The sequence below is a fragment of the Pyrus communis genome, chromosome 14 (genome assembly GCF_963583255.1).
Source record: "Pyrus communis chromosome 14, drPyrComm1.1, whole genome shotgun sequence".
In the NCBI taxonomy this organism is placed as follows: Eukaryota; Viridiplantae; Streptophyta; class Magnoliopsida; order Rosales; family Rosaceae; genus Pyrus; species Pyrus communis.
The window spans coordinates 6,732,962-6,748,989 of record NC_084816.1 but is presented as its reverse complement, the minus strand read 5'-3'; the positions used below and the strand labels follow the sequence as shown (position 1 = coordinate 6,748,989).

The window sequence follows — 16,028 nt, the reverse complement described above, 5'->3', positions numbered from 1 at the left end:
ACATAACATGTACGACAATGCTGGAAATATAATATACATGGAGAGCAAATGCTTCTGTTCGGATTCTACATCTTCGACCTTTTGCCGGAAACAGGTTAAGGCAAAGGCTGAGTCGTATCTATGCAAGTCATTGTTTCTCTAAGCGGAAACACCTTCCCCGGTCTGGATTCTACAGCTTTGTCTTGAGCATCTATGCAATTCATTGTTTCTCATATCTTTTGGATTGGAAAACAAATCAGTGAGCATATCTTGCTTCATGTCATGAGATCTCCAGGATGGCGGATTGCATCTATGACGGCAGATCGCAGCAATTCGAAATTCACCGCCCTTTCTTCAACTTCGTCTTGGCTCAATGTTTCTTCTGGAGTTTGCGTAGGAACAGGAGGATCACGCATCAAATCAGAGACCTGTGATCTGCATATGGGACAGTTTGAGTGAGACACAAACCAAGCGTCTATGCAAGAAATGTGGAATTCATGGGAGCATTTCGGTAGTTCTTTTAGCCATTCCCCGTCGTTGAATTCCCCCAAGCAGATTGCGCAGTCTGTGTTGCTCTGGCCGGGGCTCCGTTCTGCAGCCTCAGCTTCATCTTTCTTCTTGAACTGAGTCACGGGAAGAGACCGAGCAATTGAGAAGTCAAGTCCGTTGCGCTGAAACTGCAGCGAGGGATCGTCTGGGTTGAATTCGCTCAGTACACGACTTTGGTTCGGGTTTCTCGATAAGCCCGCGCTCTCAAGTGGTCTACAAAGCAGTCGGCGTATCTTGTAGTAACCGAAGAGGAGGGTGAAGATGCAAATAGGAGCAACATAAGGTATGATCCATGATTTCCAATTTGTATCTTGGGAGCCTGAAGACATGCTAATCTAACCAAAAGTTCTGTAATTAGAGATTAATTACCAAAATGATTTCCCAAAAGCGCTTTGTATTAAGCTGTATTGCTGATTAAATAGGGGTGATTAGCAAACAAATCAGTTTAATTAAAGATTTCAACGATTAAATCAATGATAAAAAAGATGTGGATACCAAAATTATATGAGCTGCTAAATGTGTTTGTGTTGTGGTAGATAATACCAAAGTTGGATTCTGATTTTGTTAAATGACAAACCTCGGAGTGTAGTTTCAAACAAGGGAACTACAGATTAAACAGCACAAAAATTGAAGGTTTATACACTTTTCGCTCGCGTGTTGAGAGAGAGAGAACATGAAGCTATGATGGTTTAGTATTTCTACTCCATACTTCCAAATCGAGGAAAGATTTTATTTTCACCATTAGTTGATGATAAGCATTACGAGCAAAGCTTTGTAGGGCCATTTGAATCACGTTATCCGTAGAGTAGCTCTCACAAAAGCATGAGATTCTCTGTATTTGGCCCCACTTAAGCTCCCACTAATCTCATGCAATGTAAGAGCTTGACGTGATTATTCTACTAAAGAACAAATGAAACACTGTCGCATCAGTTGGAATCCGAAATTTTAGAATTTGATTTGGTGCATGTAGTGTTGGACCAATATGATCTTTACTTATTAATTTTCCCTATGCAAATGAACTGGCAAACAGAAGCATCTTGATGTAAAAAAAACAAGCAAAAAAGGATAAAACTGAAGTTAAATGGCTATGTCATTTAAAATTGAAACCCCCAAAAAACTAAAGTATCCCATTTTTACACCCTCAACCCTCTCAAACTTCAATTTTTTACACAAAAATTTAAGAAGCAAAAGTTCACCAAAATCTCATTGAAGCCTCTGCCGCTTGCCAATCGAAAATTGGTGGTCAGTGCTGGAATTCGAAGCCAACATCCTTGCATTGTTCAGGCATGAAACAGAAGCACCACCGTTGTTGAAGTTCAACATGGAAGCCGAACATGTCTGTGAAAACCCTTGAGACATCTCAGGATATGACGCGGAGTTGATTGGCTTATGAACAACATAACTAGTATTTCCCACTGATTTCTGGTTGAAGCTTGCAGCAGCTTCACAGCCTTTGATTGAAACAGATGGGATTTTGAAGGGCTGCAAAGGAGGGGGGTTTCGCCAACGAGGCATTGGCCCGGAAACAAGAAGCGTCTGGAGCAGTGGACCGGCTTCCATCACAGTCTGCAAGAACTTGCCCTGTTGAGGCAAAATCTTTCCTTTAACAAAATTGTCAATCACTTGAGAAGCCGGGTCAGGTTTGATCATCCCTGAAGAGACTACACCAGCAGATACAATGCCATTATATTCTTGCACCAGAGGCTGCTGCTTCACAAAAGGAATGCAGCCAGATTCAGCCATGTTCATGTTCGAAAACTCAGGTGAAGAAACCGCATCGAATAAGGAGTCCACAGAGGAAGAGGCGTGCGATTTTTGGGGATTGTAGGTTTCAGAGAGGCTGTTGGATTCAGTTATGCTTGAGTTTGCTTTGGTGGGAAGCAAAAGTGTACTTTCATGAGGAAACATGTTGAGGGGGAGTTCCATTGGACTTGAAGGCATGATCTTGTTTATGAACTTTTGTAGCTGATCCACGGCATCTTGTCTTTCTTTGTATGCAACGTTTAGAAGATTGACTAGTTTCTTCACATTCTCCTCGCGTTTCCGGATTTCATCCGTTGCGCGTGTTTTTACAGATTCTAGCTCAAGGGTTGCGTACAGAAGCTTCTGCTTCAGCTCCTCAGCGCTCTGTCAATTCGAAACAGGATTTGAGAGATGAGTTGCAAAATCCATCAAAATAAATAAATTGAAGAACATAAAAAGAACAATTCTGAACATAATAGAAAAGACCAGAAACAATCTCTTCGTGAATAAACTCAAATCATAACACATGAATTAGTAACATCAGACGGTGAGACTGTCACACTCAAAACATTTTCAAGATCAGACAAACCAAAACGAACATCAAAGGCCACAGTTTCAAACAACAACGTGAACACCGAAAACCCCAAAAGTTCTCAACAGGAACATAAAGGAGGAGGATCGAAACAAAATCATGGTATTTCAAAGTTAGGAAGAAAAGTGACAACCCAACAAGGGCCCATGCAAATCCCACGTCCAGGTCAACAAATCCTGCATTTCTTTTTGAAATAAGAGAAAAGGGGTGAAAAAAGAGGGGCAAATATATAAGGAATTTCCATTAAAACCTACCCCTGTAACCGAAATCAGAGAACTGGGTCCTATAAACTCCTTGAAGTCATGAAATAATTTACAAAGCTTCCATCAAGATTCAATACTACAAACACATTAGAGCCGAAAGATTCTGCATATTCTGTTCATAACATGTATTAATAGTAAAGGTACGCATTTTTCAATAATTTACATATAACCGTAAGATAGTTTTTATTCACAGAATTCAAGTTGCAGACGTAAATTAAGCCAATTAACCTCGTAAATTAAAATAGTTTATAATTGAATATCGTCTCGTGAACCAAAAAAAAAAAAAAAAAAAAAACACAGACAAAATTTTCATTCACAGAATCACAGGACCCTTTACTTTCTAATGAAGCTGCAGGAAAAAAAAAATCATAAGAAAAATAGTCTTGGAAAGTAAAATGTTTAACAGAAACCAGAAATTGTGAAAACTGAAAACTTTAAAAGTTGAATTCCACGCAGATATGGAAGATCCATCACTAACAATTTAATTCACATAAAAGAACTGAAAGATGAACCAGAAGGGCAATGAATGTGAAAATATTGCAGCACAAACTTGAAAAACCACCATAAAAACACAGAATTGAAGCAAAAAAAAAAAAAAAAAAAAAAAAAGCAGCAAACTTTCATTGAACTGCAACACAAACAAGAAGAACCCAACAAAGATGGCGCTCAGAAGAAAAAATGAGGAGGAACCCACCTCAGGATCAGTAGTCCACAGAGAACCCAGTTCCTCCATTGGAAGACTTTCAACCTCTGGTGAGAAAATGGAAGAAGGGAAGAGAAGGGAGAAGAAAAATGAGAGAACTAGGAGTTAAAGACAAAAGTAAGGCTGTGACAAATTTATAGAAGGAGAATGTGGCAGAACAGAGAGTGATGGCTTTCTCACAAGGATCCATAAAATGCCCACCCCACATCAAGGAAAATTAAGAAATATGTCCTTAAATTAAATTAAATTAAATTAAATTAATCATTTTTAATTTTTGGAGGTTCCAATTAAATTAAATTTCCTTAAAATATTTCCCATTCTTTAAGGACCCTTGTCTCTTACCCAAAACAAAATAATTTGTTACGTGTAAGAAATTTAGACAAATTTTTTTTAGTGATTTTCACTCTTGTTTTTTATTTATGCACTTTGTTACTTGTTTGAATGCGTAAAAAATTTTGCGGTTGCCTAATTGCGAGAATAAGTGCAGAGTGATATATACGAGTATGCTAAGTGTAAGATTCGAAATCTCAATTGTAACAAAAAAAAATTCATTTAATCTCAAATAAATATAGAACCTTCTGCTTTGATATATTTTTTGTGTCGAGGATTTTACGCGGTTTTGCATTATGTGTAGATGGTGACTTCCCATAAATACCCCTATTTTAAATGAAATTGCCCCCCCGGCGCTCACCTTGTCTGGATGAGACTTGTAATTGTAGAGCGGCGGAGCGCGATGGGTAATGGTATGCCCCTCCATATTGGTTGATAATGGCAAGATTTATTTTAGGATTGGCATTGGCCAATCAACGGTGAGATGTTTGCTTCCCTTTTTCATTAAGGGTGTCGTTATTCAGATACTTATTTTTACTTTTCACATACCACTCTTAATTTCTAACCGTCAAATCGAATAAATTAAAGAAGATCAATAAATAAAAATTAATAAAGATATATAAAAAATGAAAAGAGTATGTGAATAACACTCCCTTTCATTAATTATTAGTTCTAAATTATTTTCAGCTTTGGGAAGTTTTTATAAAATATTTATTTTGCAATATTCTAAAAAGGAAATTAATAAAAAGTTAATACAAAAAGTTAATTTTTGTAGTGTGAAAAGTTGATCCCTAATTTAAAAGTTATTTACTTTTGGGGGTACTCTAGTTTAGAGGCTAATCTACTTTTACATGCTTCAAATAAATTATTTCACTTCTAAGTCGCTTAGAAGTGAGAGATCTTAGGTTCAAATATCATGGATGACAAATTCGATACCAAATTAGGCTATTTATTGTGTGGCTTAGCCAAACTCTCCCTTCTTTTAGTGTAAAAATATCGATGTGCTAAAAAAATCAATAAATAAATAAATTATTTCACTGCATTATTGGTTAATTATTTTTCCAAATTACTGCATTATAAGCAGGTTAATATCGCTTCATTTTTTATGGGATTAAGCGTTTAATTAAGGCTGATTTTTAGATACGGTGCTTAGAATTTAATTTTAATCTCATTTTGTCGGTGGTAACTTATAATTCACCATTTACTTTCCAAAACTTAAAGTTCATTCCGCTTTGACTCTCTCTTCACCCTGAAACTCAAAAGTCGCCCCCTAAAAAATATGTGAGCCCACCACTTAATAAGACTATGCCACATGTGACAATGAATTTGATTATAATTTTTTACTATGCATTAACATTTACCAATAAAAAATATTAAAATCGAGTTTTATAGAGTAAAATGACGAAAATGACGAAATTAACATAAAATAGTATAATTTTCACTATGCATTAATATTCTACGAATTTTGAGTTTTATAGAGTAAAATGACTATTTTTGAGTTTCAGGGAGTAAAATGGGATCCAAAATTGAGTTTTAGGGCAAAGTGGAGTGGCGTAGCTAAAAATAAGTCTTAATTAATTAAGTGAATCCTTCAAGATTAGTTGCTGATATTATGAGTTTAAGTGAATATCCACCAAGATTAGAGGGTGAGATTATGAGTTTATGCGGATCCCATCAAGATGGAGGGTTAAAAGTATGTTCGTATGTCATATGAAGTTGCAACATGAAAAACATTAAGATTTTGAAAAATAATATTCTATGAAATTAACATTAGTTTGTAGTTTAGTGCTATTGTATAAAAAAATTATTTACCAAAAATAGTCTAAAATTCAGGGGCAATCGTATTTGTCTTCGAAGCCCCATTACAATAGAAATCAACTAAATCAAACATCCGCTAGCAAGAAATTTGGTAATGGCATCAAAAAGAAAATTTCTTTCCCTGTAAATATATCTCTAAAAATTTCATTTTGCGTCGATCAGATAAGATCCAACTATATGCCAAAACTACCTCATAATTGTTTAATACAATCATACATTACACCAAAAAGTGCAGAAATAGTTTAATTTATTGTTTGGACTCAAATTTACACCATCGGTCCGTGCAATCAAGGCCGTTAATTGAGCATAACTCTCAACCACCGGATGGACGAGTGAAGATAATTTTGTTATTATTAAGGGATAATATTATGGTTTTATCATAATAATTATCTTTTAATGGGATTCGTCTTGATATTTTCTTACACAACAAGATAAATGGGATGCAAACGATATCTCCAACTTCGAGACTCATGCGGCAAGGTATTTAATCAGATGGTTTTGAAGTAGTAAGGATGATGAAGAGTGCCGTCGAAAGGAATATTCGTTAACTTTTCTATTTGGTTAAACAACAATTTTCATCAAAATTAAATGTTTGTCAAATAAGAGAACAAGGGGATATATGTCACATCCCGGCCCGGGGCGGGACCACTTCCCAGGCCCACTCCACCACCATAGCATGATATTGTCCGATTTGGACCCCGACCACGCCCTCACTGTTTTGTTTTTGGGAACTCACGAGCAACTTCCCAGTGGGTCACCCATCATGGGATTGCTCAAGCCCCCTTCTCGCTTAACTTCAGAGTTCCTATGGAACCCGAAGCCAGTGAGCTCCCAAAAGGTCTCGTGCTAGGTAGATATGAGAATATACATATAAGGATCACTCCCCTGGGCGATGTGGGATGTCACAATCCACCCCCCTTAGGGGCCCGACTTCCTCGTCGGCACACACGCGACCAGGGTTAGGCTCTGATACCAAATTGTCACATCCCAGCCCGGGGCGGGACCACTTCCTGAGCCCGCTCCACCACCATAGCACGATATTGTCCGCTTTGAGCCCCAACCACGCCCTCACGATTTTGTTTTTGGGAACTCACGAGCAACTTCCCAGTGGGTCACCCATCATGGGATTGCTCAAGCCCCCTTCTCGCTTAACTTCGGAGTTCCTATGGAACCCGAAGCCAGTGAGCTCCCAAAAGGCCTCGTGCTAGGTAGATATGAGAATATACATATAAGGATCATTTCCCTGGGCGATGTGGGATGTCACAATACAAATGAGATTGAATAGGTGTTTGACTAATGTCGTGCAAGAGTTGGATTATAGTGACATATTGCAATTCACATTGCATGCGTGGTTGCACTTGAACAGATGTCATGGAAAAAGAACGCTTTATAGTTGCATTGGGTCTTAATGGGATAAAGCAAGGCATTGATGGGAGTTCTGATTATGATGTGATAAGCCTAGAAGCCTAGATAGGTTTTTGCTTTGTTTGAAAAACCACGGATAACAATCTGAAGGATAGGCCTCTGACATAGATCAATTTTTGCTCTGCGAGTTTAAGTTGCAGCTGGACTCTACAATATTATTAGATCTTACCAAGCAGAAAATATGAATACTATAAATACAAGGTGTACTGTAACAGAAAGGCTTTCTCCAATTCAACACACAAAACTGCCCTGCGCAAACTTTCGCTTTACGCGAAACCTCTCAACAACCTTAAGATTTTTATTTTCATTTTTCTGCCAACACATCTTCAATTTGGATAAACAGCACTGTTGCTGTAAAATCAGCCAACCATGAAACACCTTCAGTTTGGATAAACAACACTACGTCAAGGCCGACTGGTTATCTATCCAAGTCTCGATCGAGAAGGATTTTCGAATCCTTATTGGCAGAGGCCATCTCATTAGCCTTCTCAGCGAAGTGAGGTGATACAGGTTACTACAATCGGCACATTGAAAGCCAAATTTGATATTGAATTTCGCAGAACTAGCAGCCTTGTCCTTAGGCTCTAAAACCCGAAGGCCGAGGCATGTTTCTTCCTCGGCCGCAGTCGTAAGATCAAGAATTCAGCAGCGCCCAACGCAAAATCAACATATTTTACTCCCCGGCTGAACTCGACCGACGAGTTGGCACACCCCGCACACAACCGAATGACGTAGTTAGCTTATTAATTACTCTCTCTGCGCGCCACGTAGTCTTGGTAGTTTTTAAGGTCAATAGTTATATGTTGCATATGGTCCAATATCTTATTGGATAAGGTATTTGGTTTCCACTCATGCGTCCAAGGTTCAAAATTCCCCTATTATCTAAAGTATTGTAATTATTTTGAACCATCTCCCTTTTTTAATAATAATAATAATATTTTTTTAAAAAGATAGTCTAAGTTCCATGTAACTAAGGACAATCGTATTGACAAGAAGTAGAGGGAGTAGGATTCTCTCATCTCCTAATCTCCCTCCCCATCTATCCCCTCCTTACGCTTAAGCCACATCAACAATCTTGTTGTTATTTTTTTATTTTTTTTATAGAGAAAGAAAGACAAAGAGGAAAATGTGAGAGTGAAGAAGTTGAGGCTCTACCATAAAACCAGTTAACAATACGAGGATTAGCCCAACTACTTATAAGCACATGCAATGTCCTTCATTTCATCAATTTGTGATTCATTCTCAACATGTCCTCTCACGTGTAACAAGTTTTCAAGCCTAACACGTAGACAACACAACTCGGGTGACGTGGAGCACGTGTAACCACTGGGCTTCACACGTGGGACAACTTGCTTTGATACCGTGAAGAAAGTTAAGGTTCCACACCATAAAACCAATTTGCAATATAGAGAGTAGCCCAACTACATATAAGGACATGCAAAATCACTTTTCTCATTAATGTGAAATTCATTCTCAATAGAAACTAGAGAGAGAGAAAAAATGAGGAGATTAGCATGAGGGAGAAACCTACTCTGAAGTAGAGATACCTCGAATATCAAATTTTCACTCGTAAAATATAACTACTCGTTTAAAACTTTGGCTTTTAGTTTAGATAATTATTATATTGTGAAGGATGGACCCAATTTCTAAGATTATCTTAACTTCTAGGGTTGTACTAGATCTCCTTGTGAACTGCCTGAGGAAACTGAAATCAACAACGTAACGGTTGATGTAGTATGCTTCTTGATCCAATTCTACAATGCAACTTCTACCATACTTGTACGAATTTAGTGCCTAAACCCCATGAAGCCTTAAGTTTTAGGTTCACCATTACCAATATGAAGAGATTCAATATATTATTGTTTGGGCCCAAAATAATATTATTGAGCCGAGCTTAGGTTTATGTTCAGCCCAAGGATCTTTCAAAAATGCTATGGGTCGTCCAGTGGTTACAAGCCGTCCAATTAGGTCAGTCGAGTCCTATTGCAAAAAGGATTGATCTAAATAAGAGCGAATAAGTCGAGTCATGATACAACAAGGGGATTTCAGAGTTGAAGATGTTGAGAGGACGTGAGTGAACCTAGATCATTATGGAGCTTAGTTCAGAAACCTATTTGAACTCGGGTTGGCTGAATCCTAATCAGATTAGGCTTGGGAGTTTTATTCCGAATACAACTCTGGTTCAGCCAGGAGTAGGTCCGCTGCTATATATAAAGAGAGGGGAGTGCATTATTGAAGCCCCTCCAATTCAACACACAAACTGTCCTACGCAAACTCTCGCTCAACGTAGAACCTCTCAACAACCTTGAGATTTTTATTTTCCTTTTTTGCCGACACATCTTCAATTTGGATAAACAGCACTGTGAAGGCAACCGGTGAACATCTTTAGTTTGGATAAACATCACTGTTTCGGTAGAATCAGCCGACCACGAAGCACCTTTAGTTTGGATAAACAGCATTGCGTCGAGCCGACTGGTTATCTATCCAAGTCTTGGCCGAGAAGGATTTTCAAATCCTTATTGGCAAAAGTCATTTTATTGGCCTTCTCGACGAAGTGAGGTGTTACAGGTTATTACATTGGCACATTGAAAGCCGAATTTGATATTGAACTTCGCAGAACTAGCAGCCTTGTCTTCAGGCTCTAGAATCCGAAGGCCAAGACGTGTTCCTTCCTCGGCCACAGTCGCAGGATCAAGAAGTCAACAGTGCGCACAACGCAACACCAACACATTTTACTCCTCGGCCGACGAGTTGGCACGTCCCGCACATAACCGAAGGATGTAGTTAGCTTATTAATTACTCGGCATGCGCACCACGTAAACTTGGTAGTTTTTAAGGTCAACAATTATATATATGGAAGAGATTTAATAGGTAATCACTATTGAGTTTTTATATCGTAAGTGTTTCTTAGGCTTTATCATTCATTTCATTTAAACACACAAAATTCTAAAATACTGACTAGGATTAGTTATTCATGCATGTATGAACTAATCTTTTGTACTTTAAATTGTGAATATTTGAGGTTATAAAATTGTGCGGACATGGGCAACTGAATTTAAGTCATCAATTGGTACATATCATGATGTAAAATTCATATTTTTTTTAATAATGTACCCATCAATTAATACGAAACTTACATCAATCAGCGGGTGTCAGTAGTTTGATTTGAAGTAATAAAACCCTTTACATGTTAATATTAGAATCTTAATTAGTTGCATTTCCATTTGGCAATGGGGTGCATCCAGATATACAGCAGTATTAGGTGGCAGAAAGGTTCACATAGATAGCCAAGGATTGTATTATTTATAGAATTAATAATGAATTAGAGAAACGTTAAAGAAATTCTTTTAAAGTGAGACTCTTTATAGACTCTTTGATACCTCATAATTTATTAATTTTCGTGTCAACATTATAAAATATTGTGCTAAAAATATGAGATTGCATAGAGTCCATGAAAAGTCTTACTTTTAAGAAAGTCTCCTTAACATTTCTCATTGAATTTAAGAACGAGAGAAATGCGAAGGGGACTATATCAAATTGAGACTCTCATTGAACTCCCTGTCACCTTACAATTTAATATTAATTTTCGTATCAACATTATAAAATATTGTATAAAAAATATGAAGTGTCAACAAGTCTATAAAAAGTTTTACTTTTGTGAGTCTTTTTTAACATTTCTCAACAACAAAACCAACCTGATAAACCTCTTTCTGACAGAGACAAAAGGCACAATGCATGGATAATTTCTTCAGGAATCCATTGAAAAGACCAGAATATTTCTTTCTTTATACCTGACAAACGGTTTCGGCATTCTTTCACAATTTTTTATCAAACACAATAACATCACCCTTGAGACAGAAAACCTCCTTGAACTTCAATCTCAGTCACCGACTTGATTAATATTGATTATACCATTATTCCTTAATTCATTGAGATTAAGAAAATAAGTATGCATGTACCATACAACTAGACAGTGAGAAATGTTTTGATGTTCCCACAATGTTTTTCTAATTGTTGGATTAGTTTACTTAATCTTGTACTTAATGTTGGCGGTTCTTTTTACGACTTGGAAGAGGACAAAAATTTTGCTAAATTTAAAAATGTTTTGGTTTCGGACAAAAGCTGCTGAATTAGAAACATATGCTTCTCATTGATGCAATGTATCTACTTTGCTTATACGTGTGTTAAGTGAGTGTTTAGTATTTGTTTTTGTTCTTTAATCTTCGCTTTATGGTTTGGGCACCTTCACTAGTTGACCTTTTATTTTTATATTGTTATTAAGATTTGTGTTGTTCATCGATGAAAGTTTTGATATGTGCGACTTATCTATTAGCCGTTCACATTTAATGATAAACGTAAATACAACACGATACATTTTTGTGTTGAGTTTAATACTTGATTATAACTTGTCAATTAGGAGATCGTACCTCTTTTATATGTGAATAAACTAATTGCGTTGTCAAATATGACTAGCTAAATGTTGAGATGTTAATCAAAATGAAGGTCTAAGTTTCGTCAATATTTGAGAGAAACATATCAGCAGATCCACTGTTAATCGTGCTAATGTTCTTCTCGACTTATATTTTGATGTTTGTACGGTAGGTATGAAGATACATTTTATCACAAAATACCTTAGTATAATTAGAACTAGAACCACTCAATATAAGTCATCTTTAATTTTGTCAAATTTCCGATGTTGGATTTTAGATCTTTTCAACGATGAATTTGGGTGGATTTAAAATGTTTGAGCTGCTAGGGTAACAATAATGCAGATGGGTCAATATTGAGTGTAACTTCTGCATGAATAGTTTTGGCCATGGTAGTTTTTAAATGAAGCAAATATTATATGTAGTAATATGAAACTGTGGAGGATGCCTCGTAGTGACATATGTAAGGAGTATATGTTGCTATAATTGTGACTAAATTAAGTAGGAGGTGAAGTTTTTGTTCCCAAAAAAAAAAAAAAAAAAAAAAAAAAGAAAAAAAAAAGAAAAAGAAAGTACTAGGAGATGAAATTCATATATATGGGCTAGTGACAGTTTGTTGGAGCTTGACCAATCGTACTTACAATGGTTGAGCTTCTTGTTATACAATTAGAGTTTTAACTTTTATTTAAGTAAATATTGTGTGTGTTAATATAAGTACGTGCAAACCTATTAAATATATATGTAAATATGTAAAATTGATCAAAGAAAAGAAAGAAACCAAACATTATTTTTAGGAAAAATCATTTTTAAAAGTTTTGCGTTGAACACATAACACTTTAACAATTAAGAAAATAAAAACAAATATAATCATTGGCGGAGTAAGTACGGTGTCATTGGTTGTCTATGTCCCTAACAACTTCAAAAACCTATATGTATATTCGTATGTGTGATGACCCTATAAATAGTTAGGGCAAACTAAGTTACAACTTCCTCCTCCTCCTTCTTCTTTTAGTTTTTTATCATCCATATATATCTTTCTGTTCTCTCTTCTTGTGTGAGACTTTATTGTGCGCACCAAATGCTCAATGAAATACCTCAGTCGACAAGCCTTAGCAGTCTTCAACATTACTGTACAATTTCTTCTAGCCATCTTTGACAAGCTTGTACACCTCATAGTAGTTGTTAACATATGTTAGCATAAGCCTTCAGCATATGTTGGCAAGAATCGACATTTTCTGATCAGGTGTTAAACGAAATGGTTCACTAAAGTTTCTTTAGTCAACATCATGACTCCATTATTTGAAAATCATAGCTCAACTGTATATAATCCACTAATGTCCATAGATATGTATAGCATCCTGGTTTTGGAGAGAATGCATGCATGTCGAATTGTTGATGGAGAATGATACAAAGCTATGGGCAATGGTCCTATGGATTAACTTTGAAGAATGGTCCTATAAAGTTGAGACCACCTCTCCCTTTTACCTCCTAACTGTTAACGACTTTACCTGTCGACCAAATCATGTTCTTGCTTAGGAAAATAAAAAAAATATAGAAGAAAACATTTCCGTTACTCATTTGTTTATTGGGGAATAAGAAATCACCATTACCCTTTATCTTCATAATTAGAAGGTATAATTGCCACTCATGTGAGAATCTTTTTTCCTTCTGATAACTTTTACAAGTAATCTTTTAATTCGCATGTCATATTATAACGTAGTATTATGAATTTATTTATCATATATTATTTTTATCTATTCATAATTTACTTTAAGTGTAGCTAGGTTAACTGAATCTTCAATTAGCGTCTCCCCCTTTAACAAGTTTCTACTCATAATTATACTAGAATATTACTTGAGTAAAAGAATATATTAATTGTTAATTTTGCACATGCTAACTTTGTCATTTACTCGTAGTGTACGTTATAAATTAGTAACAAACGATACAGAGTATGACGATCATACTGAGAACTTTTCTCCACTTTTTTGGTGCCTTATCCACCGAATCATATAAATCATAATTAGATAAATGCAATTAAGTGCTTATGTTTAAACTTAATTAATTAAGACGGTCCTTATCATAAGCAATGCTGCAGTAAGCCGATATGATTGTCGTGTAGTGCAGCTGCACATGGCAGTTAGGTACGATTCATGTGAGGACCATCGCGTCACGACACGTACGTATAACATCCAAAGCCCGAAAACCAGAACCTGGAAGTCGCACACGTGGTACGAGACAATTGGAATTATTCACCGTGCGGCGAGGCACATGCAAATGCGCGTCTGTCGCTGCATGGGAGTGGTCCCAGTGCGGAGTCAACACGTCGGCACAAGCGTTCTGGTGAAGAAATTGAACAGAAACAAGGACCTGCGCAACAGTAGACAATGACTCAGTGACTCAGTGAATCGTCGTGGTCGAGTCGGTGCTCCCTTGAGAACGAAGGAAAGCAGTCTACAGACGGCAATGCATTTAGATAGGCCCGTTGTGAGAGCCAGAAATGGATTTGTCTTTGGAAGAGGATTCTCTCCTGAGCTCAAGATAGGGATCTTCCTGACCAGCTCATCTAGGCTGTTCAAATTTAATCTAACGGCTCCAAATATGGGGATCCTCTAAAAGTTATAATAATTGCAACCGTTAGGTTAAGTTTGAACGGCCCAGATGAGCTAGTCAGGAGGATCCCCATCTTGAGCTCAGGAGAGGATCCTCTTCCTTTATCTCTAACGATTATGCAGTTCCTCAAATTTCCATCTCCGTTTAGGGTTTAAGTCTTTCGACCAAAAAGAGAGAGAAAAATTAGGTTGACAGACTCAATGTCAAAACATACTTAAAGGGTTTAAGTCTTTCGACGGAAAAGAGAGAAAAATTAGGGTTGAAAGACTTAATGTCAAAACATACTTAGTCATTTGCTAACGTATAACCCTGTTTACATTTATATTGAAACCAATGACGGAGCTAGTTTCCGTTTTTTAAAATGAGCTAAAAGCAAGGTTGCCCGTAATTTTGAATGAAATCAACTAAACAGAAAGTCGAACGGTGTAAGTTTGAGTATAATCATGATATATACCTACAATAGGAAGCATAAGCAAGTTATTCGAATTCAAAAGGGAAAATGCTCTTTTACGATGGTACTCCACGTTTTCTTACTTGAACGTATGATGTAGATTGACTTAGTAGACGATTTGGCACAGATCTTGTGGATAATGTATTTTCCTAATGCAGTTTTTAAGTGGTCATACGTATACTTCACTTGGTACTCTTGTATGTTAAAGAATATTTCAACATTCTAGTGTATGTACAGACCAAAACACAATCTAAATCTTGTGCTTCACTCCAATGCTTGCCAAAATTGTTTATTGGGCCTTTGTCGGCGGCTTCTCTAGATCTCTATCTTAATTTAGTGACTTAGTCTCCTAGTTACAGAGTTCTTGTGAATGCTGACTTAGTCTCCTGCTTACAGTTTTCTTGTGAGAATGCTAGCTAGGCTGAATCTATATCTTCCAACGCCCATATTTACAAAAGAAAAGGAAAAGAATAGGTATGCCCTCAACAACCAATACAATGTTCTCTTATGGGAGCTTCATGTTCACATGAATCATATTGTTCTTATTCACCTCTTGACTTTTTGTGCTTCAGACATCGACTTTTAATTTAAGCATAGGTGTTTATAACATTGTGTAACAAGTAATAAACCTAAATAGGCCACATTTACTTTTTGTGCTTCATACATCGATCGACTTTTAATTTAAGCATAGGTGTTCATAACATTGTGTAACAAGTAATAAACCTAAATAGGCCACATTTACGAATCCCATGGTATATCCATCTGTACAAGTAGGTCTCATTTTAGTTCATAACTATATATTGTAGTTTATGTAACATTAATCAAGTAATTGCATGTCATCCTATTTTAAGCAACATGTTTTCCGATGCTTGATATTATATTTTTAATAATGCTTGCATGTGTTAATGTTGTAATTAAGTAGTCGTTTCTTCTTATTTACGAATCACTGTCAAACATACAAACAAAATTAACTCGCTTCAAACACAAAAGAAAAGTTTGAGATGATTTACTTGTAAGGACTAAGGAGTTAACTACATTCTTCACCAACGGGTCAAGATTTTGCTCCCAATGGAGCAGTCTCTATAGAAGATGCTTTGTCATGATATTGATGATAATTACGACCAAAATGGACCATTAA

The 16,028-nt window shown here is 36.5% G+C and overlaps 2 protein-coding genes across 2 annotated transcripts; both read right to left on the bottom strand.

The window, feature by feature from the left end:
• Positions 1 to 254: 254 nt before the first annotated feature.
• On the bottom strand, positions 255 to 857 carry LOC137714280 (RING-H2 finger protein ATL74-like). The gene has a single exon (XM_068453525.1). The coding sequence runs from the start codon at positions 855 to 857 to the stop codon at positions 255 to 257; it is 603 nt and encodes a 200-aa protein (XP_068309626.1).
• Positions 858 to 1,600: 743 nt separating this feature from the next.
• LOC137716279 (uncharacterized) lies at positions 1,601 to 3,954 on the bottom strand. The gene is made up of 2 exons (XM_068455707.1): positions 3,821 to 3,954; positions 1,601 to 2,655 (listed from the first exon to the last, which is right to left on the bottom strand). The coding sequence occupies exons 1-2, from the start codon at positions 3,857 to 3,859 to the stop codon at positions 1,732 to 1,734; spliced, it is 963 nt and encodes a 320-aa protein (XP_068311808.1). The 5' UTR covers positions 3,860 to 3,954; the 3' UTR covers positions 1,601 to 1,731.
• Between the last annotated feature and the right edge of the window lie 12,074 nt (positions 3,955 to 16,028).